The following is a 27159-nucleotide window of genomic DNA, read 5'->3' on the forward strand; positions in this document are numbered from 1 at the left end:
CAAAGCTGGCATACACATTGAAGACACTGTGATAATCTTAACATTTCTCTTAGAAATCTGGTAACTATTGAGAGCAAAGACTAAGCATAGAGTTCTAAAAATACAACTCTCCATTCTAGGCCAATAGGTATTTATTTTGAGGAGTAAAGATACTAGAAGAATTAGAGAAGGAAAACGGAAAAAACAAAATAAACAGCAAGTAGATAATAAGATAGATTTCCTTTCACAGCTGTGGGGCCCAGCCTAAAAGATAGGCAATTATTCTTCTGTAACACAGTTTAATAAGGAGCATTTAAAAAGATTTGTGTAGACAGCAATATATATTTATTTTGTGGCTAAGGTGCCATTTCAGAAAAGAAACAAATGCATTCCTTTTTGCTTTCCCTGTTTTCAATGAATTAAGAAAGTCTTTTTCCACCCTTTAACCGTTAACATCTGACTGTCCAGGTGTGGGGCAAAATAATGTTTACGAATCTGCAAGAAACGCTATTTTGAAACAGATTTTAGGCAATCTTAATACTTTTTAATAAAAAATTAAGTGCATGGCTCAGCACCAATAGCTCAGCGGTTAGGGTGCGGGTCACATACACAGGGGCTGAAGGTTCAAACCCAGCCTGGACCTGCCAATCAACAATGACAACTGCAACAAAAAAACAGCGGGCATTGTGGCGGGCGCCTGCAGTCCCAGATACTCGGGAGGCTGAGGCAGGAGGTCGCTTAAGTCCAAGAGTCTGAGGTTGCTGTGAGCTGTGACGCCACAGCACTCTACCGAAGGCGACAAAGTGAGAATCTGTCTCAAAAAAATAAAATACATGAATATCAATTTCACCTCATTTTGATTTTAATCTGTGGACTGTGGAGTCCCCCAGTTAGATCTTTAGGCTTCCGTTTTATTTTTTAAACCTATTAAAATGAAAGATGGCAGATGATTGTCCAGATCTTTTCTAGTTTTGCCTCTCTATGAACTAGTCCATGTGTTTTCCTTGTTTTCGCTAATGGTTTTGGGGGCACTTTTCCCTATATTCTGGAATCTGGTGACTAGCTGCGCCAGGTGACAGGCTGCCCCAGGTGGCCGGTGCTTGCTCCAGAGGCTAAAGGGTGCCTCCACTTTGGGTGGGAGGGGCGGATCTCTGGCTCCCACAAACAGGTCCTCGCTCTATTGCCCAGGCTAGAGTACCGTGCGGTTATGTAAGCCTACCCCACAGCAACCTCAAACTCCTAGGCTCAAGCGCTCCTCCGGCCTCAGCTTCTCAAGTAGCTGGTACTACAGGTGCCCACACGACCTACTCGTTTTTCTATTTTTAGTATAGACGAGTCTTGCTCACGCTGGTCTCCCAACTCCAGAGCTCAAGAGACCCTCCCACTTTGGCCTTCCAGAGTGCTGGGATTTCAAGCAGGAACCACGGGCCTCGCGGGATCCCTTCAAGTTCAAGCTGGGTGCAGAGCGCCAGCTGGAACCCCACCCAACTCCTGCGTTAGCCCCAAGGCACCTACTTCCCCTCCGCACGCTTCCGGGCGGGGCGCGGGGTGGGCGTGGTCTGGGTCACGTGACAGGCCAGGTGCCCGCCCCCGCCCTGCTGCTGCCCCGGCGGACAGTCCCAACCAGCAGCCTCATTCCACACGTGGCGTCCCCAGCCGCCAGCTGCTAGTCCCTGGACCCTGCTGCTGCAGCCATGGCTCCCGGCCAGCTCGGTGAGGCTCGGGCGGGGAGGTGCCGTCTGCGTCCCGGCCCCGCGGTCCGGCGCGGCCCCCCGCGCTCGCGCAATGGCGGCGTCTGACGTGACCGCGAGTCCGCGCCCGGGCCTGCCCCATCCCGTGGCCCCGTGAGCGGCCCGCGGGAGTCGGGCCGGAGCAGGCCCTGGGGCAAGGCCTGCGGACGGTGGGCCCCTCGGTGGCGGTGCGGTTCCTGACTTTCCTCCACCAGCTCCCCTACCTAGGCCTTGGAGAACGCAGTGTAACGTACTGCGAGTGATGAAAACAAATGTCTTCTCTTTCAGCCCTATTCAGTGTCTCTGACAAAACCGGCCTTGTGGAATTTGCGAGAACCCTAACTTCTCTGGGTTTGAATCTGATTGCTTCCGGAGGGACTGCAAAAGCTCTCAGGGATGCTGGGCTAGCTGTGAGGTAAGGCGCAGGAGGGAGTGTTGAGCACATTACCGGAAAGTGTCCCAGGCTGTGAGTAAAATGTCTCCTTTACCAACCCCAGCAGGCTGTGAGGTTGGTACAGGCTCACCCAGGCTGTGGAGTGGGGCACACAGGTTTCAGAACTGATGCATGAGTTTACACAGCTAGGATGGGAACCCGCTTGTCTGATGTTTGAACGCTAGTTCTTAGCCACTTCCTTTAACAAATGAACTTAGGTGGGGCATTTGTTATGAAAGAAAAACTCCAGTTATGATTTATATGATCTACCTTTCTTGGAATCTCTGGTAACCATGTGAAGGTACAGATAATTCGCTTATTTACAAGCTCTTCATTACCTGCCTAGGCAATGGAAAGAAGGACTGTACCTTTGGTACATCTTGAGGTCAGGATGCTATTCCAGACCTCAAGGCCTGGCATTCTGTCAGGAGGAATAACTCTACTCAAAGGTAGGGAAGTAAAACAGCCACAGGACCACTGTTTCATAAACTGTAATGAGAGTTTAAGTGAAAGACATACCCACCCCTGAAATATATTTTAGAAAAGGAATGGAAATTTACTTCTTGGCCTCTAGTTCCACGTAAGGGTAGATTATTACTTTTTCTTATAATTTGCTCAGTATACAGCTTCCCTAAATTTGACAAGTTTGGGTACAAGAATGCTTTACTTCACTTATTAAATAAGTGCTATCTAAAGTCTTTTTGCATCTTGTCTCTGATGTGGTTCTCATGGTAACTGTAAGACTCATGCAGTCAGGCTAGCTGGCTTTTTCCTCATCAGTAAGATGAGGATCCAAAGTCGTATTCTTTCCATTAGGCCAAGTTAGGGTCTTCCCTAGTATAGTTGGAACTTAATTTAAATTCCTCATCTCTGGCTTCTTTTTTCACACCAAATTTTGTATTATGGAAGCATTTAGGCATAATGAAAAACAAAAAGATAAGGTGATCCCTCATGACCTGTATCTGTCACCTAGTTTAAATATTTATCGGGTAGTCTTGTCTTTGTACCTCTACCCATTCTGCTTGCTTCCATTATGAGGGTATCTTTTTTGAAAATTGGAAATCTAAATGTGTTTCTCCTATTTAAGGATGAGAGTGTTCACCATGAATGGTTTATTTTAGGGCTCAACCTAATAAAGTTAATTCAAGTATAAACAAATTGGAGAGGTGTTTTACATATATTAATTTGTGTAGTCCTCACAACTTTTTCCTGTAGGTAGTGTTTGATAGATTAGGAAGTTGAGGCACAAAGAAGTTAAGTAACTTGCCTAAGATCACATAGCTGGTTAAGAGGCCAGGATTTCGTGGGCCAATGCTTAACAAAATACAGGTTGAGAAAAGTACAAAAGATTTATTTAATTGAAGTTTTATATGACATTAGAGGCTTCAGAATAGAGGCATGGAAAAGCACCTATTTTTATGCTGAGGGTTGATGAAGAATGGACACAATGTAGAAAAATGATTAGGCAAAAAGGAGATTATCTAATGCTAGTAGACTGAGGTGGGGAAACCCAGGAAAGCCAGTCTGTTCAGACTCTCCTGGCCTCTTGGAGCATTTTCCTCCTGAAGATCTTCAGACCTACTGTCGGGCAAGGGTAGATCAGCTCCTAGACAGGACAGTGAGGAAGGTTAGAATAGTAATTCTAGTTTTTATGGCTGGCTTGGGGAATAGGGACTTTAGTTTCAATGGCCTTCCTTGGGGAAGAGGAATTCTGGTTTTTCTCATGCATTTTCGGGGAGAATGAAGGGTGAGAGGAAATCGAACAGACCTGGTTCTGAGGCCTTCTCTGTTCTTTAGTTCAAGGTACTCAGGCCCCTATAGTCCCATACTTTGGGGTATCATTTTCTGAGCCCCAACAGTTTTATCCCAAGAAATTACCCATTGCCTTGTCATGAAGTCAACTGAGATTTTAGTCAATGAATATACAACAGTGAGCGTGTAGAGAATTATTTCTGAAGTCTACTACTTTTAACATACACATTCTCAAGCTCAAGTACAGAGGAGTAGTGTGCTTTTTAATTACTCCAAATGTTTAATTCTAAGAATAAATCTTCCTTCTCTAAGTTTTGTGGGTTTTTTTTTTTTTTTTTTTGTTTGTTTAATTCACATGATTAGTAATGCAATGCCTCCTCTTAAGTTTTAAGAGATTCTTTTTGGTTGGAGGAACTAGATTTTATTTCCTGAACTCCAGGAAAAGGAGTTTTGAATTTGAAACAGTATCATCAGTTGATGTTAGATCTGTGTATCTTTGGCTGAACAGTCATATGAAAGTGACCCTCCTATAATAGGAGAACTTACCAAGAAATTCTGTGTCTTAATGGTGACATTTGCTGCTTTGGAATGTTTATTACAGTTCCCAGCAATTTGGGAGGCTGAGACAAGACTCTGAGCCCAGGAATTCAGGGCACTAAGATGGGGCCTGTGAGTAGCCACTGCACTCCAGCCTGGGCGACATCACACAGGCTGTATTTGTTGATTGAAGAAAATTTGAAAATGTGGCAAAACTATGAAGAGGGTAGAAAGTAAAAATGACTTATAATTCTTAACATGTTCATGTGTTTTTCTTCCAGCATTCTTATAAACATATGTTTTATTTCATAGCACTTAAAGTTTTGCTTCTTGCTCTTTTTTCCCTCATTTATCGTGGGCGTTTTTTCTCATCATTAGAATTTGTAAATTCTGCTAGAAATGATGTAGACGGGTACAACTTTCAGGAGGTCAGCTTGGTGATGTGGATTAAATTTAAATGCTGTCCTTTGTTTGCCCCTTTTTCATATTTTGTGATTGTTTTTTCTAGTTTACTTTTTTGTTTTTTGAAGTAATACAGTGGGCTTGTTTTCCCCTTGTACAGGCAGGGTGGGGTGTTACCGAGTGACCTTCCAGAAGAGTTAGAATTATAAGTGTGGAGTATAGAGGGTGGCTTTTCCGCCTACCTACGGTCTCACTTTTTGTTCTGGGTCCAGTTTGTATTTTTTTAAATGTAAAATATTTTTTTTATTTTAATTTATTAGAATCAGGTTCTTGCTGTGTTGCCCAGGCTGGGCTCAAGCGATCCTCCATCTCAGCCTCCTGAGTATCTAAGACTGTGGGCTATAGCCACTGTGCTATTTGGTGTTTATGTAATCAGAGCTGTTAGCTATCTGTATTCTCCCTGTGTAAAAATCAGTAGAAAATATATTAAAACATTTTTTTTAAAAGTAGAATTTTATTTAAGAAATCAAATACAGTGAGAGACTTAAACTAGAATAATTTTGTCTGTTCAACTCAGTTTCAAAAATTTCTTTAAATGAGAACAGCAGACTTAAGGATGGGAGGTGGTTTGAATAGTGTAAAATGCAGTAAAACAGCAGTAATATTCTTTTTATCTGTTTTCCAGAGATGTCTCTGATCTGACAGGATTTCCTGAAATGTTGGGGGGTCGTGTGAAAACTTTGCACCCTGCAGTTCATGCAGGTAGGTGGTTGGTACCATCAGTGTAAAATCATCAGTAGTTTTCAAGAATATTTCATGCCTATAATCCTAGCTCTCTAGGAGGCTGAGGTGAGCAGATGACTTGATCTCAGGAGTTTAAGACCAGCCTAAGCAAGAGCAAGAATAGAAGAACTAGCTGGGTGTGGTAGCAGGCACCTGTAATCCCAGCTAGTTGGGAGGCTGAGGCAGGAGCATCACTTGAGCCCAGGAATTTGAAGTTGCTATGAGGTATAATGATATAACAGGATTCTACCAAGGGCAGCAGAATGAGACTTTGTCTCAAAGAAAAAATATTTTAGTCAATAACTTCATAGAATAGAGGAAAAAGGTCAAAACAAGTTTACTTGTAGAGTTATATAGATTTTGTCACATTTGCTAACAAATTTCATAATGAATTAGAATCTGTTTAAAATCTAATTTATCTTACAATATGATAAAGTTGGATTATTTTCCTCTGCTTTTTATTTAGTCTTGAATTGTTAACTAATTTAGAGTGTGGTATTTTTCAATAGTTACTGAAAACATTTAGATTTTGTAGTATGAAAGATTTTAAACAATTCAAACGTAGAATAAAGGATCACCTTGTAACTGATTTTCAAAAGAATTTTGTTTTCAAGGTGCTTTACATTCTCAGCTTTCCAGCTGAGAATCTTCAGGCAAGCTACTGACTCTTTGGAACATATAGCCTGTAATGGAACTAGCAACAGTTTCATAAAAATTTCCTTTACTGGCTTGGTGCCTGTAGCTCAGTGGGTAGAGTGCAGGCCACTAACTCAGGGGCTGGCAGAAACCCAGCCCAGGCCTGCTAAACAGCAGTGACAACTACAGCAACAACAACAAAAAAGAGCCGAGCTTTAATACTGGTGCCTGTAGTCCCAGCTATTTGAGAGGCTGAGGCAAGAGAATTGCTTAAGCCCAGGAAGTTGAGGTTGCTGTGAGCTGTGATGCCATGGCACTCTAGAAGGGTGACATAGTGAAATGGTCTCAAAAAAAAAAAATAAATAAATAAAAAATTCCTTTTATTATTTTGTTAATAAAAAGGATCAAAAACTAATGAAAAAGAGTTTTGCTAATCTTAATTTTTCTGGATAACTGCTCGACTATGTGTTTGATATTTTGTAGGCCCCAAATAGTGGCTTACTCCTGTAATCCTAACACTTTGGGAAGCTGAGTGGGGTCAGGAGTTCAAGACCAGTCTGAACAACACAGACTCCATTTCTCAAAAAACAATCAGCTGGGAATGGTGGCATGCACCTGTACCCTTGGTGCCAGCCAACTGCTCAGGAGGCTGAGGCAGGGGGATCACATCATTGCTGTGAGCTATGGTGACACCACTGCTCTCATGCCAGGACAATAAAACAAGACCCTATCTCCAAGAAAAGAAAGAAAGAAAACAGGATATTAAAAGGTTTAACTTGATTGATGATACTGTTTTAAAAGAAGTACCTTATTCTGATTTGTTTTTTGAACTAATACTTTAACTTTGTTTAATTAGGAATCCTGGCTCGTAATACCCCAGCAGATAATGCTGACATGGACAGACTTGATTTCAATCTTATAAGGTAAAAATATAAAGTTGAACTTCTAACACATTAAGGACAAAAGAGAAAGTATGCCAAATCTGGTACCCTCGTTTTTTCTTACTGTAAACCTTTACTGAGTATCTTCTGTGTGACATAGCACTTGTATAAGCATTTTGGTTTGGCCAAATTTACATTATCAGTATACATACTTAAACCGAAAACAACTTGTGTCTTTTCAGGAAGTTTTTTTATGTACAGGTTGAATATCCCTTATCTGAAATGCTTGGGTGCAGACATGTTTCAGATTTTGGATTTGGGAATATTTCTAGATAATATACTAATTGACCATCCCTAATCTGAAACTTCTGAAATCTAAAATGCTCCAAGGAGTGTTTCCTTTGAGCATTCTTTTGACCCTCAAAGTTTCAGATTAGGGATGTTCAACCCATACAGCCAAGTTAGTTATTTGCATGAAAGTATTGTCTGTTTCTTTTAAATATTTGTAAAAGCTTTATTGAGATATCATTTACATATCATAGAGTTCACCAATTTAAAATACACAATTTGGTAGGTTTTAGTATTTTCACAGAAATTGTACAACCATTAATGCATTCGTTATTAAACATAGTCATCACCCTGCCCCCCAAACCCTCCTGTACCCTATGCAGAATATTCTGCATTTCTCCCAAAGCCCCCCAGCCTTGGCGCCCACCAGCATGCATTCTGTCTCTGGATTTGCCTGCCTTGTACATTTGATGTATATGAACTCCAGCATTGTGCACTGGTTTTTGTGACTAGCTTCTTCCACTTTGCATGTTTTCAAGGTGTGTCCATGTTGTAGCCTAGTATTAATCAGTACTTCATTTTATTGCTGAAAAATAATCCATTGCATGGATGGTTCTATACCCCATTTTCTTTATCATTGCATTAATTGATGGACATTTGGGTTGTCTCTACTTGTTTGGATATTATGAACAATGCTGCTATGTTCAAGCTTTCATGTGAATATAAAACTTGCACGTGTTTTGTATGGAATTCCTTGGTTATGATGTCTCTCTCTGTTAACCTTCTGAGGAACTGCCTAGATTGTTTACCAGAGGGCTACACCAATTACATCCCAGCAGCAGTCATTGGGGTTTCAGTTTATGCACATCCTCACCAACATGTCTGATTCCCTGTCTTTATTTCTGGTTCTCGCCCTTCTCGTGGTTGTGAAGTGGCATCTCATGTGGTCATGGTTTGTACTTCCTGATGATGCTGAGCATCTTTTCCTGTGCTCATTAGCCAGCTGTGTACTTCCTTGGAGAAGTGACTGTTCCGATACTTCACCCATTTTTTAATTGACTGATCCGTCTTCTTGTTACTGAGTGGTTTCTACCCCCATTCTGTGCATTGTTTTCCTTTCTTGGTGGTGTCCTTTGACCATCACAAAGGTTTTTCATTTTGATGATGTAGAATTTATTTTTTCTTGAGTTGCTTGTGCATCTATGTTTTCTGTTAAGTGTTTTCTTAGCTTTAGTTCTTATACGTAAGGTATTTTAAGATTCATTTCAAGTTATTTTTTATATACATGTGTGAAGTTGAAATCCAGCTTTTTACTTTTGTATGTGGCTATCCTCTAGTCCTAGGATCATTTGTTGAAAAGACCATTCTTTAATCATGGAATGGTCTTGACGCCCTTGGACGGTGTGTCTGTTGTGACTTCAGCAGGACACCACTACTGCAGCTTTGTAGTAAAATTTGAAATTGTGAGTGTGAGTCTTCCAACTTTGTTTTTCTTATTCAAGATTGTTTTGATTATTTAGAGTTTCTTGCATTTCCACATGATTTTTAGAATCAGCTGGCCCATTCCTGAGGGGAAAATGGTAGTTGGAATTTTCATAGGGAGTGTGTTGAATTCTGTAGATCATTTTGGAAAATATTACCATCTGAATAGTGTTAAATCATCCAGTCTGTGGACATGGTTGTCATTACATTCATTTAGATTTTCTTTAATTGCTTTCAACAACGTCATGTACTTTCATGAAATTCTAACTTACTTTTTTTCGTGCTGTCATTAAGTGGACGTGTTTTCTTAATTATGTTAACTGTTTCTTACTAATGTGTATTAGAAAAACTGATTTTTGCATTTTGATCATATATCCTGCAACTTATCAAACTCACTTCTTAGTGCTGGTAGGTCACATTTATGAGTTCTTTAGGATTTTCTGTACACAAGATCATGTCACCTATGAATAGAGAACGAGAACTTTGTTTCTTTCCAATCCAGATGCTTTTATTTCATCTTCTTTACAAATTGTTCTGCCTAAAATTTCCAGTACAGTGTTGAATAGTAGTGGTGAGTGGACATCCTTGTCTTACTTCTGGTCTTCTCCCTGAAGTGTGACATTAGGTGTCAGTTTTGGTCTCACTTTGTCATGTTGAATAACTTCCCTTCTGTTCTTAAGTTGTTGAAGATTTGTATCTTGAGCATTGAATTTTAGCAGATGCTTTTTGTGCATCTATTGAGGTGGTCAGGGATTTTTTTGTCCTTCATTAATGTTACATTAACTGTTTTTTTTAGATATTAAACCAATTTGACGTTCCTGGGATAAACCCTACTTAGCTATGGTGTGTACTTATTTTTATCTCCTAGATTTGGCTTGCTAGTATTTTACTAAGGATTTTTGGGTCAATTCACATGAGAGATAATGGTCCACAGTTTTCTTGTGATGCATCTGTCTGGTTTTGGTATCCAGGTAATGGGCCTAGTAGACTGAACTGGGAATGTTTCCTCTTCTCTTCTGGTTTCTCTAGTTTTCTCTAGTTAGGCTTATTTGGCCAGGAAGTCTGGCCACGAAACTCCCCATGGTGTAGTTGAAGAGTGAACTCCACTTCACTGGTTGTTAATTTTAGATTAGTTCCGTGTTTTAAAATTGTCTGCAGCCTGTTGTTTGTTGGAAAGAGAATCTAAATTTGAATCTTCTAGATAATAGTAATCACATTCCAAAATAAGGATGTTACCTGTAATCCTGTATTTTACATCTCTATTAAAATGTTTAAAACTTTGAAAGCTTGACAGTACTGGGTAGCCAACGTTACCTAACACTGCAGTATGTTTTGGAGGGAATAATGTGTATCCAGAGCAGAACACTGCTGATTAAATTACCTTCTAGGACAGTAGGAAATCTTGTTTTGTGTTTTTTGTTTGTTTTTAAACAGAGATGGGGTTTTGTGCTATTTACTAGCCTGCTGTGCTGTAGTATGATTGTGTGATTATAGCCTACTGTACATTCAAACTCCAAGGCTCAAGCACTCCTCCTGCCTCAATTTCCCAAGTAGCTAGGATTACAGGTACACACTACCATGCCCAGCTCACTTTTCTATTTTTTATTTTTTTTTAGAGACAGGATCTTGCAATGTTGCCTAGGCTGGTCTTGAACTCCTAGCCTCAAGAGATCCTCTCACCTTAACCTCCCAGAGTGCTGGGGTGTGGGCATGAGCCAAGGCACCTGGCTCATCATGGCTTATTTAGCACATATTTTAGAATTTGAAAACGTGAGACTCTTGAGTTTACATTTTAGGTCATTATGGTTTCTGGTCATTGCTAGCTTATTCTTTTCTTGGATAGCGATAAACCACATAAGTTGAGTTTTTAACGGCAGCTTAATTCCGGTTTATTGTAGAGTTGTTGTTTGTAACCTGTATCCCTTTGTGAAGACGGTGGCTTGTCCAGATGTAACTGTTCAGGAGGCTGTTGAGCAAATTGATATTGGTAAGTCAGAAAAACAATTTAGAAGAAAGATTATTTAATGAGTTATGTTACATTTTTCTATTTGAAATAGAAAATAGTTACTTCTCCCAGATTATGTTCTGGGATGATTATAATTTATATGTATTTTCTTTTTTTTTTTTTATATATATATTTTTTTTATTAAATCATAACTGTATACATTGATATGATCATGGGGCATCATACACTTGCTTCATAAACCATTTGACACATTTTTATCACAGTGGTTAACATAGCCTTTCCGGCGTTATCTCAGTTACTGTGCCAAAACATTTACATTCTACATTTACTAAGTTTCGCAAATACCCCTGTAATATGCACCACAGGTGTGATCCGACCGATCCCCCTCCCTCTACCCACCCCCCCCTTTCCCACTTCCCCCTATTGTTAAGTTGTAGCTGGGTTATAGCTTTCATGTGAGAGTCCCAAATTAGTTTCATAGTAGGGCTGTGTACATTGGGTACTTTTTCTTCCATTCTTGGGATACTTTACTAAGAAGAGTATGTTCCAGCTCCATCCATGTAAACATGAAAGAGGTAAAGTCTCCATCTTTCTTTAAGGCTGCATAGTATTCCATGGTATACATATACCACAATTTATTAATCCATTCGTGGATCGATGGGCACTTGGGCTTTTTCCATGACTTAGCTATTATGAATTGGGCTGCAATAAACATTCTGGTACAAATATTATATGTATTTTCTAAGGAGAGAGAGAGAGAGTGTGTGTAGAGATGCATCTGGATTATTTCCTCATTTTTTATGTCAATATAAAGTGGAAGTGTGTGGACAATGATTTTATTTAAAAGAAGTTCATGAACTTATATCTAAATAAAAAAAAATGTCTTTTGTTCTTCAAAGGTGGAGTAACCTTACTGAGAGCGGCAGCCAAAAACCATGCTCGAGTGACAGTGGTGTGTGACCCTGATGACTACGTGCCAGTGTCCACAGAGATGCAGAGCTCCGAAAGTAAGGACACCTCCCTGGAGACTAGACGCCAGTTAGCCTTGAAGGTAGGGGCGTACTTTCATAATACTGTAAAGTAACATCCATTCAGGGCATGGTTTGCCAAAATGAACGGGATTCAGTTCTCTCTAGGTTCTATCTCCCATGGCTGTTTGGAGTTACTATTATTCTGTTAAAAATGGAGAGACTAAATGATAGAGGTAATCTGTCAAAACGATTGAAGGAAAATGGAAAGGGATAATTTGTGGTGTGAGTCATGGTGAACTTGGTATCTTTGGTGTATGTGTGCACGGCGCGAGGGCGTGGTGTTTGCTATATACCCAAAACCTTCTTGTTTTTACTTTGGGACGTGTTTTTACTTTTGTGAGTTAACGTCTCACAAAACTTACTTTTTGTAGGCCTTCACTCATACGGCACAGTATGATGAAGCAATTTCCGATTACTTCAGGAAACAGTACAGTAAAGGAGTATCTCAGATGCCCTTGAGGTATGGAATGAACCCTCATCAGACTCCTGCCCAGCTGTACACGATGAAGCCCGTGCTTCCCCTCAGAGGTAAAGCCCGGGTATCACATAGCACAGTTTTTTGTGTCTGGATACCTGTGTCTTCTCTATATCTGATGTTCACATTTAGAATATAAGGTAAATTCCCTACTACTTTTTATGACCATCTGTAGTTTGAGATGCCGGTTGGACTTGTGAGAGCAAATGTGGAGGTACTCTGGGGTTCTGGAGAGAGATCAACTTGGAGCTACACTTTGGATTGTCTTTGGCATGTAGGTGTTTTTGAAGACATGGGATGGGATGAAATGAGCTGGATTTCATAGATGAGGGTCAAGACCAAGCCACGAGGTACATTCTAGCTTGAGAGGTAGATAGTGGAGGAACCAGAAGAGAATCTGGAAAATGTCAACCAGTTGCTATGATGTTGAGAACAGAGAAGGGATTATGATTTGCTTTGGGAATGTTACAAGAAGCATTTTCCTTGGAGTGGAGCCTAGAAGTTCAGTTGAAGCAGGTTAAAGTAGAGTGTGAAGTTAGGAAATAAAAATGATAAAGATAATTCTTTTTGAACAGAGAATTTAGGACATCTACGGGTTTGTAGAATTAAGAGAAGGTTTTTTTTAACTTTTTGTCCTGTTTCTTCTTAAGGTAGTCTATGAGAGCATGTCCTACTCTGGTAGAAGGCAGGGCAGGGGTAGGGACAGAGGGAGAGTCACAGGCATGAGGGCTTGAATGAAGGTCCAGACCCGCAGGGAGGGCTGGCTGTGGGGAGAGCCAGGGCAGCCTCGCTTCTCTGGGGAAAAGGCAAGGTTAGAGCACAGTGCTCAGTGGGTTTGGTGGTGGGTGGACGCAGTGTCCTCCAGTGTCCTTTCTCCTTGTCACCAACTGAAAGTGCAGCGGAGCAAAGCAGGAGGTTGGGGAGAATTTGAAATATTCTCCTTACCCTCGCATTCATAGATCTCAAGTTCTATTGTTACTCTACCTCCCCGATGTATTTTGAATATTCCAAATACTGGGAAGTCCCCAGTCAACCTGTAAAGTCTTCCCGACTGTCATTATCTGATTAATTTCTCTGCATTATCTCTTGGCCTCTCAGTTCTTCACAACACAGTATCCTTTAAAAAAATGCAAACTAGGGACACTGCCTGTGGCTCAAGGAGTAGGGCGCTGGCCCCATATACTGGAGGTGGTGGGTTCAAACTCAGCCTCGGCCAAAAAAAAACAAAAACTTGCAAAAAAAAAAAAAATGCAAACTAGATGTCACGACCCACTTTACCATTCATGGGCTTTCCTTGAGTGCCTTGTTCCGGCCTGCAAACCCTGTGCCATCTGAGTCTCCTCACCTTCTGCCGCCCCATCCACCCAGAGTTTGTGCCTCTGCTCATCATGGTCCTAGTCTCAGCTCAGAGAAGCCTTTTCTGACCAAATCGACCAGCGGGAACTGTATTAAAGGGCCGCGGTGTTAGGAAGGTTGAGAACCACTGACCTAGACCAAAGTAGCTGCCGTCACACTTCATCGTGTCACCCTGTATTGCTGCACCTGCCATCTTAGTGCTGAACGCTGTTGCGTTGTTTGGCTACGTCACATTTTATCCATCAGTCAATCCACATGTGGGTTGTTTCCACTTTTTCGCTATTGTGAATAATCTAGCGATAAGCATTCATGTACACATTATTATGTGGACATATTTTCATTTGTCTTGAGTACATATCTAGGAGTGGAGTCACTGTGTCACGTGGTTGCTCTGTGTTTAACCTTTTGAAGAGCTGCCACACTGTCCACTGTTCTCCAGAGTGGAAGCACCATTTTACACCAGTAGTGTGTGAGTATTCCAATGTCTGTACATCCTCACCAGGGCTTATCGTCTGTCCTTTTTACTATAGACCATATAAGGGTATGCGGTAGGATCTCACCGTGGTTTTGATCACATTTCCCACAATGGCTAATAATGTTGTAGTTTTCAGAACATAGATTTTGCACTTCTTTTGTTAATTTCCCCCCCCCCCAATATTTTATTCTCTTTGATGCTATTATAAATTGAATTGTTTTCTTAGTTTTTAATTTTTGGATTGTTTGTTGCTAGTGTATAAAAATACAATTGAGGGCGGCGCCTGTGGCTCAAAGGAGTAGGGTGCCGGCCCCATATGCCAGAGGTGGGGGGTTCAAACCTAGTCCCGGCCAAAAACTGCAAAAAAAAAAAAAAAATACAATTGATTTTTGTGTATCAATCTTGTACTCGCAAACCTTGCTAAACTTGTTTGTTCTAGTTGATTTTTAATGGTTTCTGTAGGATTTTCTTCATATAAGAGCATATCATCTGCAAGTATAGTTTACTTTTTAAATTTATTTTAAAATATTAAGTGTGTTCAAATGATTTCTTGCATGGATTCATTGTATAATGCTTAAGTAAGGGCTTTTGGTGTGTCTGTGATAGCATAGTGTTCCTCGTACCTGGTATGTACGTTTTCACCCCTCACCCCGGCACTGCCCTTCCTGGTGTCCAGGGGCCTTATGTCTTTGTGCCCATGTATTCCCTTCGTTTAGCTTCCACTTAAGGAGTGAGAACATGTGATGTTTGGTTATGCATTCCTTTTTATTGCTGAGTAATACTCCACAGTATGTGTATCTCACATATTTTTTCATATATTCATGAATTGAGAGCTAAGATCCACATCTTCACAATTGCGAATTGTGCTGCAATAAATACTCAAGTGCAGGTGTCCTTTTGTAAGGTTTTTTAAAACTATTTTCTATCCGAGATAACATGAAGGAAATGAAATTATACATTTTTATTTATAATAAATGACGGCCCACTATTTCTTTGTGTGTGCTGAACTTCTTATGTTTATTCACAGGATATACTAGCTCCTAAATAATCCTGCCAGTGTTAAGAAAATAGGCAATGGAAAACTCTGAAGTTGCAGTCTTCTTTTAACTGCAGTTCCATTCTAGACAGAGTCTGCTAAGTCTGCTATGGAAGAAGAAAAAAGAAAAATCCAGCACATTTTTTTTCTTCTCTTTAGCTCTTGCTTTAGTTTCTAATATAATTTTTTTAATTGATAAGGTTTATAACTTCAATTTCATACTGTCTCAGTAATTGCCACAATTATTTACCCTTTATTTAGTATGTAGATCCCTGACTGATTACTAGTTTTGTCAGTTTCTTCCATACCTGAGTCTCTAATGTGAAATTGTTCCAACATTGGCTGGATTTGGTCCTTCCCGTTACGTGGGAGAGTCCGTGTGTGTTTATGTGCGTGTGTGTGCAGGCTCAGCTGCTTTGTCCTCCTTTATTATCAAGTTCTTATGTTTGTATCTGTTTGCCTCCACTTAAAACATTGTGTAGTCTTGATACGTGACTTGTTGAGAAGTGACATATGACTGTTGATCCTGCTTAGTTAATGTATGTGTGTATTTTTGTATGTATAGTTCTAAATGGAGCCCCTGGATTTATAAACTTATGTGATGCTTTGAATGCCTGGCAGCTGGTGAAGGAACTCAAAGAGGCCTTAGGAATTCCAGCCGCTGCCTCTTTCAAACATGTCAGCCCAGCAGGTAAAGCTCTGTGCTCTGGAATCCCTGGAACTGTTCAAAATGCTTTTCTTTGTAATTATTTATTTATTTATTTAATGTTGACAAGTCCTAGTGTAAATACAGATATTCTATGAAGTCTAAAGTTCAAGTCTATTGATAACTGTGTCTATGTAATATAAAATCTGATAACATAAGGCATACATACACTTGCCTAATACTATGAGATAGGAAGATTAGGAAGTAGTTTTTGTGGTAAAAATATAACAGTTTAGAAAATAAAAGTGAAAAAGCTTAATGCAGTAGGCTATAATAAATATTTTTTCATGTTTAAAAGTAGAACTGAGCAGACATAAAAAAGTTGCCCTTATGACACTTTATATGCAGTCTCTTACAGCCCCTGTGTGAGATACCTTTTGTGTCTGTATTAAGTCCCTAGTTCTGCAACTTAGTTGTCTATTCACCAGATCTGCTAATAATCCAACGTAATTAGTTCTAGGATGCTTACTGGATGTTAAAGCGATGTGAGTGGGGAAGAAATAAACAGTGTGGTACCAGGCAGGACCAAGAGAGAGCAGGTCAGTGATGAAGTAAACCAGCTTCGTTCTCATCTGGGGGCTGTCAGGCTTTAGTGACTCTGCACTTTCAGAGGCCAGAGAAGCGGTGTTTCCGCTACTATGTCCACAGCTATGTTTTTGGTATTTAATTATCTGGCTGAATAGGTTTCTGTTAAAGTTAGCACAGGCACTAGAAAATGTACTTTGTAGACTAAATGTTAAGAAAAATGTCCTCATTTAAGGGTTGACAAGTAGTAATGAAATATTTTTGGTCTGTTTATTATTTTGTGGTTTTCCGTACCAGGTGCTGCTGTTGGAATTCCACTCAGTGAAGATGAAGCCAAAGTCTGCATGGTCTATGATCTCTGTAACACCCTCACTCCCATAGCAACTGCATATGCCCGAGCAAGAGGTCAGAGTAAAGGGGCTTTGGGTTTGTGGGGGGAGTGGGGTAAGAAAAAGCAATGTTTTATCCTGAATAGGATAGAATAAATATATAGATATTCTATATAATATATAAATGATTTGCAGAATAAAATATGTGTGTCACCTTATACATTTTCAGAGTATTTTAAATTTGGTTTTGTTTGCATTTGAGAATGATTATGTAAGTGTCTTGAGAATAAATTAGTTTATAAAAGTATAGTATATGTTAGTATTTTAATGTAACAAATGGAATTTGGAGAATACCATTTCAGATTAATCTGTATTGAATGCATTTGTATTGTTTAATATGGTTTGTTTATCTATACTACATTTGGCTAGCATTAATGTTTTATGTAGTATTTCAGAAACATTTTTTAGTTTAATAACCTGTGGATATTATTGTAATATTTATGGAAAATTATTGAGAAACCATAGTTTACCACTTACACAGGGTCAGCAGACTGGAGGCCCTTGAGCTGAATCCAGCCTGCCACCTGTTTTTGCAGGTATACCATACGTATTGGCAATGGCTGGTTTTGAACTGAGTAGTTACGTAAGAGACCATGTGGCAGCGAAGCTTTAAAAAATATTTGCCTGCTGGCCCTTCACAAAAAAGGTTTGCTCAACTCTAGAAGGTAGAACTATAGAACACTTCCTTACTAATATTTCAGTTCAGTGGCCTGTTGATCTGTTATTTAAACAAATCTTGTGTGAACAATAAGGTTAGCTTTAGAGAACTGTCTTTTCTACACATGAATACTTTGTGATAAATACCTCGTTTTGTTTACAGGGGCTGATAGGATGTCTTCATTTGGTGATTTTGTTGCATTATCTGATGTTTGTGATGTACCAACTGCAAAAATTATATCCAGAGAAGTTAGTGGACATTCGTGTATTTCGATCCATGTGTAACTGAGTAAAGAAGGCTTTAATTGTTCATAATGTTCTTTGAAACCTTAACCTGTGATATTTATATTTCTTATATCTGCATATTAGTTAAATTTATCGTTTAATGTTTATATTTATGTAGAACGTGGATCCTTGAATTAATTTTGAAACTTAGTGAGTTAATGTTTCAAATGGATATTTGGCTGTTCTAACAAACTTCTAATTTATGTATTTAATTCTTTTAAACTCTCTAGTAGTTATCTTAAAGCCACAGTAATTGTTTTCAAAGAATAGAGGCTGCCGTCTTAGATGATGATGTGATAATAAATCTTGCTATAAGCCTTCATAGGTCTGTAAAGAAAGAGACTGTATATAATGAAAAAATATATAAGCACTCCCCCTATCAGTTGACTATCAAACAAGCATTCCAGAAAGGTGGAAGGTACTGTTGGAAGTGGAAAGACAGAAAGTACAAACAAAGTAGCTCAAATGGCTTGAGGGCAGAGGAGAGTAGATAGAGATTCAGGGGTAGGTGGCATAGCACTTCATTGCCTTAGGCATTCTTTCCATGGCTATTTCCATCCATATGTTACAGGTTATCACAGGACTAGGACATTGTGTCTTTTATTATGTGAAGTCTTTGATTTACTCTAATCTTGTCTTACAGTTGAGGCATGTGCCTTGCCGAAGGTCATTTAGCCATGACCTGTGGAGCTAGAACTAGAACGTGCCCTTCCTCCTGTCAGACACCATATCCTAAAGAAAATGTGTACTAAGAAATGTTTCTCCCTGAGGAGCATATTTTAGAGCATATCGTTTATATATTCTTAATTAAAACTGACTGAAACAAAACTTGTGAAGCAAATAAGACAGGGTCGGGTGTAGAAAGCTGTATTCTCACATAGATTGTCTTTCCCAAGTGTAGCAGAAGCACTGTTTGTTGGAGGTAGAAACCAGACAGTGCTGCTACGTTATGTAACACAGATAATTGTTAGATGTTTTCGTAGGTGTTCTCTGATTTTTTGAAACAGAAATTAACATTTAGTATGTTTCCAGGTATCTGATGGTATTATTGCCCCAGGATATGAAGAAGAAGCCTTGAAAATACTTTCTAAAAAGAAAAGTGGAAACTACTGTGTGCTTCAAGTTAGTGCCACTCATGTTTAAACCAGTCGTTTGCTGTCTTATTTGATGTCTTTTCCCCCATGATTAGTGTTTCCTATATGCTGTAATTTAATTTATCCCTCTTTATAAGCAGTTTCTTTGTCCTTAATCCTGAATTTTTTTAAATACCATTAATTTTGGTTTTAAGATGAGGATAGCTTCCTTAGTCTTAATTTTTTGTAAATTGTTTTTTAAATTATGTATTTGTCTAAGTACCTATTCACAAGGCATTAGATGTTATTTGATGGAATGTGCCCCCCATCCTTCCCTTCTGCCAGTTACCTTTTTAAGAATTAACTAATATTTTTAAATTTCTTGCTTACCTTTTGTAAAGTATTCTCTTTAAAGTTTATAAATACTCAGCAGATATTTGCGTTGGCCTTTCTTTTTCTATTTCCCTTCTGGCACAGATGTGTCCTGCTTCACCGTCTTGGAAGTTTGTGCTATGCCTGTCCATCTGTATTCCCCAGCCCATCACCAGTCTTCAGCTGCGGCTCACACCACTGCAGGAGTGACCTAGAACAGTCCTAGGCGTGAAGTTAGGCCTGGGCCACTGCCCCTCGCAGAGGCTGTGTGACACGTTTAATGTGCTAATGGGAAGGTGTAGGGTTTTTTGCCTGTTGCCCAACACACGTGCCAGCTTCATGTTCTTACATTTTTTTCATGTCTCATTCAGTGTGAGCTGAATATCTTTTCACATTTAAGGGTGTTTTTATTCCATTTTAGGAACTATCCATGTTTTTTTTTTTTTTTTTATTTTTCTTCTATATTGAGATTTTTCTTTACTTTCTTTTAATGAGCACTTAAAAAGAAGTTAGTCTGTAGTCTAAGATTATGCATTGATAAAGCAAAGAGTTATTTGAGCTCACAGTGAAAATTCATAATGCTATTATTCATAAACTATGTCAGAAAACCTATGGCATCTCAACTGTGTGTGATTACGTAATGGAAGTTATTAAGTGTACTCCCTTGATTGTAAGATTTGCCAATACTGTCATTAGTTCACCATAGAGTCACCATCAGCTTTTCGAGGAAAGGAGAAAATCCCACATTGAATGTGCCTACTTTCTGTAAATAGCCATTTGACAGCAAGTTTAACCATATAGTTATAGCTGCTACTCTTATTTTGCAGTTTCTTAAGTGCTTTTAGTTGTTGTATACTCTTTTATAATTTTTTACAAAGATGGGGTCTCACCATGTTGCCCAGGCTGGTCTTAAACTCCTGACTTTCACGCATTCCTCTTGCTTTGGCTTCCCAAAGTGCTGCGGTTAGGGTGCGTGAGTCTGGCTAGCTGGTATGTGCTCTGACAACACAAGGGGAATAATGCAATGTCCATCATCGATTTTATGTAGCATTATGGAAAATACTTTCCAAAACCCGAGCTCATTGTTATGACCTCTTCAAAACCTGATAATACCACCTTGGAAAGTGTGAAAGGAATACCAGGACTTCATTAGTATTTCATAGGCTTAGTTTGCATATTGGATGCATAATTACAACCATTACAACCATAATTTAAAACCATGAAATTTTCTCTTGATGTCAGTTAATACGGCAGCATATTGATTTTACTAATGTTATAATGGCTGATGGTTACAGTGGTGCTTGTCTGGAATCCCAGCTCCTTGGGAGACTGAGGCAGGAAGATCAGATGAGCGTATGAGTTCAAGTCCAGCAGTCTGGGTAACATAACTAGACTCTATCTCTTAAAAAAAAAAAAAAAAGACATAAAAAGAAAATTCTGCAGAGGAATGGGCTCAGTTAAAGAAAATAAAGCTTTATAATGCATAACATAAAGGAATATTTTAGAAATCAAGAAAATGTAGTTAAGCAAAACACATTTATGGAGACTTGCTTATAAGTTACAGATATCAGTGCTTTCTAAGTCACAGATAGTCCAAATGATAAATGAAAAAATATTGACAAGTTTAGCAAAATATCTAGGAAGACAGAGTGGTCTTAAGTGGATTGTTTCTCAAATCTTAGGATTTTCTCAGTTCAAAATTTGAGAGAGGAAGATAGTTGTAAATTTATGTCACATTCCCTTCCAGATAACAAAGACGTGGACTACAGATTCTGATTTTTCCCTTCTAGCTCTTATCTCAAGTGTTAGCTAGGTATTTTAAAATAAAGATTTAGAAAGAAAGGAAAATTACAATTTAGTTTTTGTGCCACAGTTTGTTTATTAGCACATCTTTTTATCTACTGACCTTCCAAAAGGACTGTGCAGATAGTAACTTAACCACACTTACTGGAATCATTGGTTTTAATATGTTGTGTATAAGTTTTAAAATCTATAAAATGCAATAGGGTAGTAAAACCTATAAAAAAACAACCACAAAGCAAATTGTTTGTGCCTGGCCATTCTGTCATACCCATACTAAGATGATCTTACATGTGCTTAAATTAGAAAAATGCATATAACATTACAAAATCTTTCGCAAATAAATGAAAAATTTGAGGGATGTGGAATATGTTACCTTTAACTTTTAAAATTTGTGTCTTAGATGGACCAGTCTTACGAACCAGACGAAAATGAAATTCGAACACTCTTTGGTCTTCGTTTAAGCCAGAAGAGAAATGATGCTGTCATCAACAAGTCATTATTTAGCAATGTTGTTACCAAGAATAAACATGTAAGTTTGGAAGTGTCTGACTACTTGTGACTTCAGTCGGTTTTCAATATTTGTAAGTTTTACTTTTAAGGGCCCATACCAACTGATTGATACTCACACAGCCAGGCCATCTTTGAGTTGGAAAGTAAGCCTGAGAGCTTAAATTACAAAGGCCAGACTAGAAGCTTGTGTGCATAGAGATGGGTATCTTCAGTTACACATAAATGAAGTTATGTGGTCTTTAATCTGTTCTGTGGTTACCTTTTTCCGGGTCCCAGGCTACAGATGTGTTTCTGTATCAGTGGCAGAGTCCGCATGGCAGTCCAGGTGTAGACAGACAGTGGGGGGCATTTAGGTTGTTTCCGTTTCCTGTGCTGTGATCCAGGTGTTCGTGTAGACAAGTTTTTGCACTTGTGCACTTTGTCATCTTGTAGAAGGGACGTGCTCCTAAGAATAGTAACAGTGAGTTTGTATTTTTTAATACTCAGGACACACTGAAGGGTAACTGTCACCATTTTTACTATAAAGATCAACAGAACTGTGACATTGGGGGTTAAGAAATGGAACATGTGGCACAAAAGTTACTCAATAAATGGATGAGTTGGTATTTTTTTCTGAAATAATTAGGCCTTCGTTTTGAAGGACACTTTTGCTGGGTCTAGAGTTGGCTGTACTTTTTCAGTAACTCCATTTTTTTCTGGTCTGTTCTGTTGGATATGCCTGGAAATTTTTGTTAAATGTTGAACACTGGGAGTGAAAACTTAACTGCAATAGATTGAGGGTCTGGATGTTGTTTTTTCCAGGTAGTTGACTTACACTTCTGATGGGCAGCTTTATCAAATGGAATTGCTTTGAATTTGGGCTTGAGGCCTGGTCTGTTTATGGTTCACCCTGCTTTGCTAAAGCCCTGGGTTATCTGTTAGTATTCCTCTTTTTTCCCTGGTATACTGTGAACTCCGTGTCTGTCCCTCAATCTAGCAAACCTGCCTAAAGCTGTGCTCAGCTTATTTACCTCTTAGTTTATTGCACACAATTTGGAAAAGGCCTTGAGGGGAAAAGCATGGATCATGAGGCCCATTGTCTTCTGCTTCCTTTATCTCTGGGATTTTTGCTGTCAGTTTTAGCTCTGTCCCCAGTTTTTCTGTTAGTTCCTGGAAAAAGATAAGTTGTTAACAAGGAGAAGGTGAGGAGCTGCACTTGGTTCCCAGGTCTGACTCCTAGGTTTTAAGTGGAATTGCTGGAGATCAGCTTTAAATCGCTAAGCACATGGTGATGAAGTCAAATTTATCAATTTTTCAGTTACTTAATTTATTACTTAGCTACGGCTAATATCCTCCATCCGTTTAGCATATTAACATGGATCTTTGTCCTTTTCAATTTGTATTCACTTTTTAAATTAAAGACAGTGATTTTTTTGGCTATTATATTTGTCGTTCTGTTTGGATTATTAGAATTTTCTAAACAAAGGAGAAAATAATCCTAATTTGATTTTTCTATGAGCAGTCTTGGCTATATCTGTGCATGACAATGATTTGTAATGTCTGTGAAAATTAGTCTCAGCGTCAGTTCTGAACATAAATTTTACCACGTCTCCAGGTAAAGTGCTCTGCTTGAAAATATTTTTTGTGAGTTTTGGAGTGCGCATGATATTTTTATACCTGATACTCACAGGCTTAATCCCAAATTGCTGCGAGTGGCATTAGTTTTAGTCTGTGACACATTGTGCTAGGCTCCACCACAAATAAGTTAACGCTTTAATGTTTTAGTAAGCCATGGTAGTGTGTAGCATGAACCATTTTTCTCTTTCACTTGAGAGCTGTAACTCCATTAAGTCTGTCACATTACTTGGCACTAAGAAGCTTCCAGTAAAATGATATTCAGAAGGCTGCATGTGATTGACCCCTGTCTGTTTCAGTTTTCAGAGTCTGCCATCAGGGACCTCATTGTGGCCACCGTTGCTGTCAAGTACACTCAGTCAAATTCTGTGTGCTACGCCAAGAACGGGCAGGTACGTGGGCTGTCGCCTCACCTCAGGGGGACTGTTTCACAAAATGATGTTAAACACTCCATCTGCCTCAGGTGTTGGACACCTTGAAAGGGAGAATTTGCCAAGTTTTTCTCTTCTGGTTTTGTCAGTGTTTTCCTCAGCACTTTGGTGGACTGTTGAAAACTAACAGCGATCACAAAGTATGTTTGGAACCAAAAACTAAAATTAGTCCTGCTTCTTGCCTAGAACGAATTGGTACAGTCTGGAAGAGTAGGACTATTCCAGCTATTTCCAGTAGCTGCTACAAAACTGGTTTATTCACTCCCCCTTCCTTACATTGGTGGTATTTCTAGTAAAGAGGAAGTAAGGAAAGATCCTGCCACCCAGGAACCTGTGTGTTTTTGCAACCTACAGGGTATTTTGATGTATATCTTGTACTGTATAATCAAGAGTCCATTGATCGAAAGACTGCTGGACTCAGAGTTAACCTGATCATTTAGAATCCACTTTATTGAGTCATAAATTGTATACGGTGAAATTCACCCTTTTAAGTGTACGGTTTGACAGGTTTTCACAAATAATATAACGTGACCACTGCCACGATAAGTTCTGAGTATGATGTTACGCAAGATGCTAAACTCGTTTTCCTAATGTGCTGAGCCCTGGAATGCAGGATTGCTCTCCCTTGTCATTGAGGTCTCTTTTAACTCAGGGGTGAACTTGGTTTTGTTGTAATTTCAGCAGGGTTACAACCCTGTCTTGTTAGAGTCTTGAGCTTGTCTCTCGACATTTGTTAAGTTTGCCCCACAAGTGGGGACAGTGGGGGGCAGGTGGGTTTTAATGAGCACGTGCCCTAGAAGACTCAGGCTTGCCAACCTCTATAGTAACAAAATCCTGGGAGGTTGTGGCTGCTGGTCTCCTTGGGCTCAGGTTCTCGTTAAGTTCTGGTAAGTCCGTGTAGAATGATGTCCAGGAGGAGCACACTGACAAGTGTTTGTGGTCTCTTATCCTCTTGTAGCTGTGGGCAGAGTTGGCCAGCATCAGGCTTACAGAGGGGTGGCTCCTTGGGCACACAGCTGAAGAGGTGCTCATTACAGAAGCTGAAACCATAAAACATACCTGTGCATTAAAGTCATTCGTGCTTAGAACTCAACCCATAGAAATAGAAGAAGGAAGGAGAAGTTCCTTTCCCATGAAATTGTTTTTATTTCTAAGGATATCCCTGTCAGATCTTTTTTATCAGTTTCTATGATTTAGTGTTTAAACTGTAGGTCTTAAATTGGGGCAAACAAAAACTTTGAAATAACCATAGCTGTTTTAGTGGTCGTTTATTTTCTTATAATTCTTTTTTTCCCTCAAGCCATCAATAATATAATTGTATTGAAATCTAGAAACTTCCAGAATATGAGTATTAGGAGTCATATCTCAAATACCATTGAAGAGATTAAAAAAGCATAAATAGTAGTTATAAATCTCTTACCCTCCTCTTTTTTTTTAAATGACTTTGAAATTGTTTCTCTTATTTTGGCCTGCTGTTTTCTTCCATAAAATTATCAAGAGAGAGGGTTTGGGGACTATGCACGTAAGATCTCTGTTAATGCATTGGAAGAGAGGTTCATTTTAATGTCTGTGTTCCTCAGGTCATTGGCATTGGAGCAGGACAGCAGTCTCGGATCCACTGCACACGCCTTGCAGGGGACAAGGCAAACTATTGGTGGCTGAGACACCATCCACGTGTGCTTTCAATGAAGTTTAAGCCAGGAGTGAAGAGAGCAGAAATCTCCAATGCCATCGACCAGTATGTGACTGGAACCATTGGCGAGGTAAAAGGCTTGTCCTTGGGCTATGGATGGACTGGGTTAATATTCTCAGTTCAGTGTTTCACATGGAACAGACTTTAATTTCATCCCTGGAAAGTGGAAAGGTATTTTTCTTAAAATTATATGTTGTCTAAAATTATTAATTGAAACTTCTTACCAATTCCCTATCTTCTTTCTTTTTTACCTTTCTTCGTTGTTTCATCCTTTCTGAAACCAGAAAGCTGCTCTATCTTTTTAAGTTAATTACAGGTGTTCCCTTTCACCCATCATGAAGTGTCTATGAGAACGTTAAGCATGACGCTGTTAGGGGTCTAGGGTCTGTCTTCCCTACTGCATTTTCTATAAGAGCTATTAACAAGTTGATATATATTTGTTACATTTCATTTTCTTTAATGCCTTCTTTTTGAAGAAGGTATGTGGGAGCATTAAAATTGCTTCCAGAAAATGGGGACTAGCTCACTCCCTCAATCCCTTTTAGAAAGCACTAGTATGTGCAGGATGGCCCCACCCTCTTGGACTAATGACTTCTGAAGCCCCCACCTCTTAATACTTCCGCATTAAGGATTTTAAATTTCAGCGTGAATTTTGGAGGGGCACAAGCATTCAAATGATAGCAAATACAATGAATCATTTTTGATTTTGTAACTATCATATTTAAGGCTAATGGTTCTATAAACGTAGTTCTAAAACATTCATTCTTACTAGTTTTCTAGATTGGATGTGGAGTATTCTTTTGAAAAGCCTTGGAATATAACTTTCTATTTGCTTTCTTTGATAAAGGAATAGAAAGTAGTGGATCTAAATTAGAGATTTAAGAACAAAATATATTTGAACTAAATCAATTTAGAAAGTAAAGTGATACTATCTCTGCAAATTTGATAAACTCAGAATTACTTTTCTTACGTAATGAAAATGTTTTAAAAAGCATCAGGGAGAATCTAGAAAGAGGAATGTGCATATAAATGAGAGTCGTTATTTAAAATGAAAAGTTCTAGGAAAAAACGCCCATGTGCCTTTGGCCTTGGTGGTTCACTTCGGGCAGAACTGAGATGGTCTCGACTGGCTTCTGTCCCCGCCTCCTCCTGCAGGGTGAAGATCTGAGGAAGTGGGAGGCACTGTTGGAGGAGGTGCCTGAATTACTAACCGAGGCCGAGAAGAAGGAATGGATTAACAAACTAAGTGGTGTTTCCATTAGCTCTGATGCCTTCTTTCCTTTCAGGGATAATATAGACAGAGCTAAAAGGGTGAGTATGGAGTTGGTGTGCGTTTGATAGAATTGAGCATCACATAGAAACTATCTCAGAAATTCTGCTTCTGATGTTAAGTTTCTTCGAGAAATGTATCAAAGCTGTGTCAGCATGGTCCAGATCAGTAATATGTAGAGAATTATTTGCCTTCTCTCTTAGGTATATAGCTGGCTCAAATCGTATCATTTTCCTTTTTGACTAAGTCATTGTTGGTTTGGGCATTTTGTAGGGAGATGTTGATTTTTGCAGGTTTTTATATAAAATTGTGTTTTGAACATCAGTGTGTGTCTTCCCTCAGAGCGGCGTGTCCTACATTGCTGCTCCCTCCGGCTCTGCTGCTGACAAGGTCGTGATGGAGGCTTGTGATGAACTGGGAATAATCCTCGCTCACACAGATGTTCGGCTCTTCCACCACTGATTTTGTCACATGTTGTTTTATAGTTTGCATATAGTGTGCAGGTGAATTCATGTGTAGAAGTTCAAAAATAACTTGGTTTAAAAAATAAATATTAAATCTTAACATTTGGATCATAGTTTTGGCAATG

The 27159-nt window shown here is 39.2% G+C and overlaps 1 protein-coding gene across 1 annotated transcript; it reads left to right on the top strand.

Moving 5' to 3' along the window:
- The first annotated feature begins 1553 nt into the window (after positions 1-1553).
- On the top strand, positions 1554-27140 carry ATIC (5-aminoimidazole-4-carboxamide ribonucleotide formyltransferase/IMP cyclohydrolase). The gene is made up of 16 exons (XM_053598183.1): positions 1554-1692; positions 1998-2124; positions 5519-5595; positions 7109-7175; positions 10802-10890; positions 11769-11920; positions 12272-12428; positions 15808-15933; positions 16771-16878; positions 17683-17768; positions 18837-18926; positions 21453-21581; positions 23476-23568; positions 25188-25370; positions 26456-26611; positions 26913-27140. The coding sequence occupies exons 1-16, from the start codon at positions 1674-1676 to the stop codon at positions 27030-27032; spliced, it is 1779 nt and encodes a 592-aa protein (XP_053454158.1). The 5' UTR covers positions 1554-1673; the 3' UTR covers positions 27033-27140.
- Positions 27141-27159: the final 19 nt, after the last annotated feature.

The sequence above is a fragment of the Nycticebus coucang genome, chromosome 7 (genome assembly GCF_027406575.1).
Source record: "Nycticebus coucang isolate mNycCou1 chromosome 7, mNycCou1.pri, whole genome shotgun sequence".
Taxonomy (NCBI): Eukaryota; Metazoa; Chordata; class Mammalia; order Primates; family Lorisidae; genus Nycticebus; species Nycticebus coucang.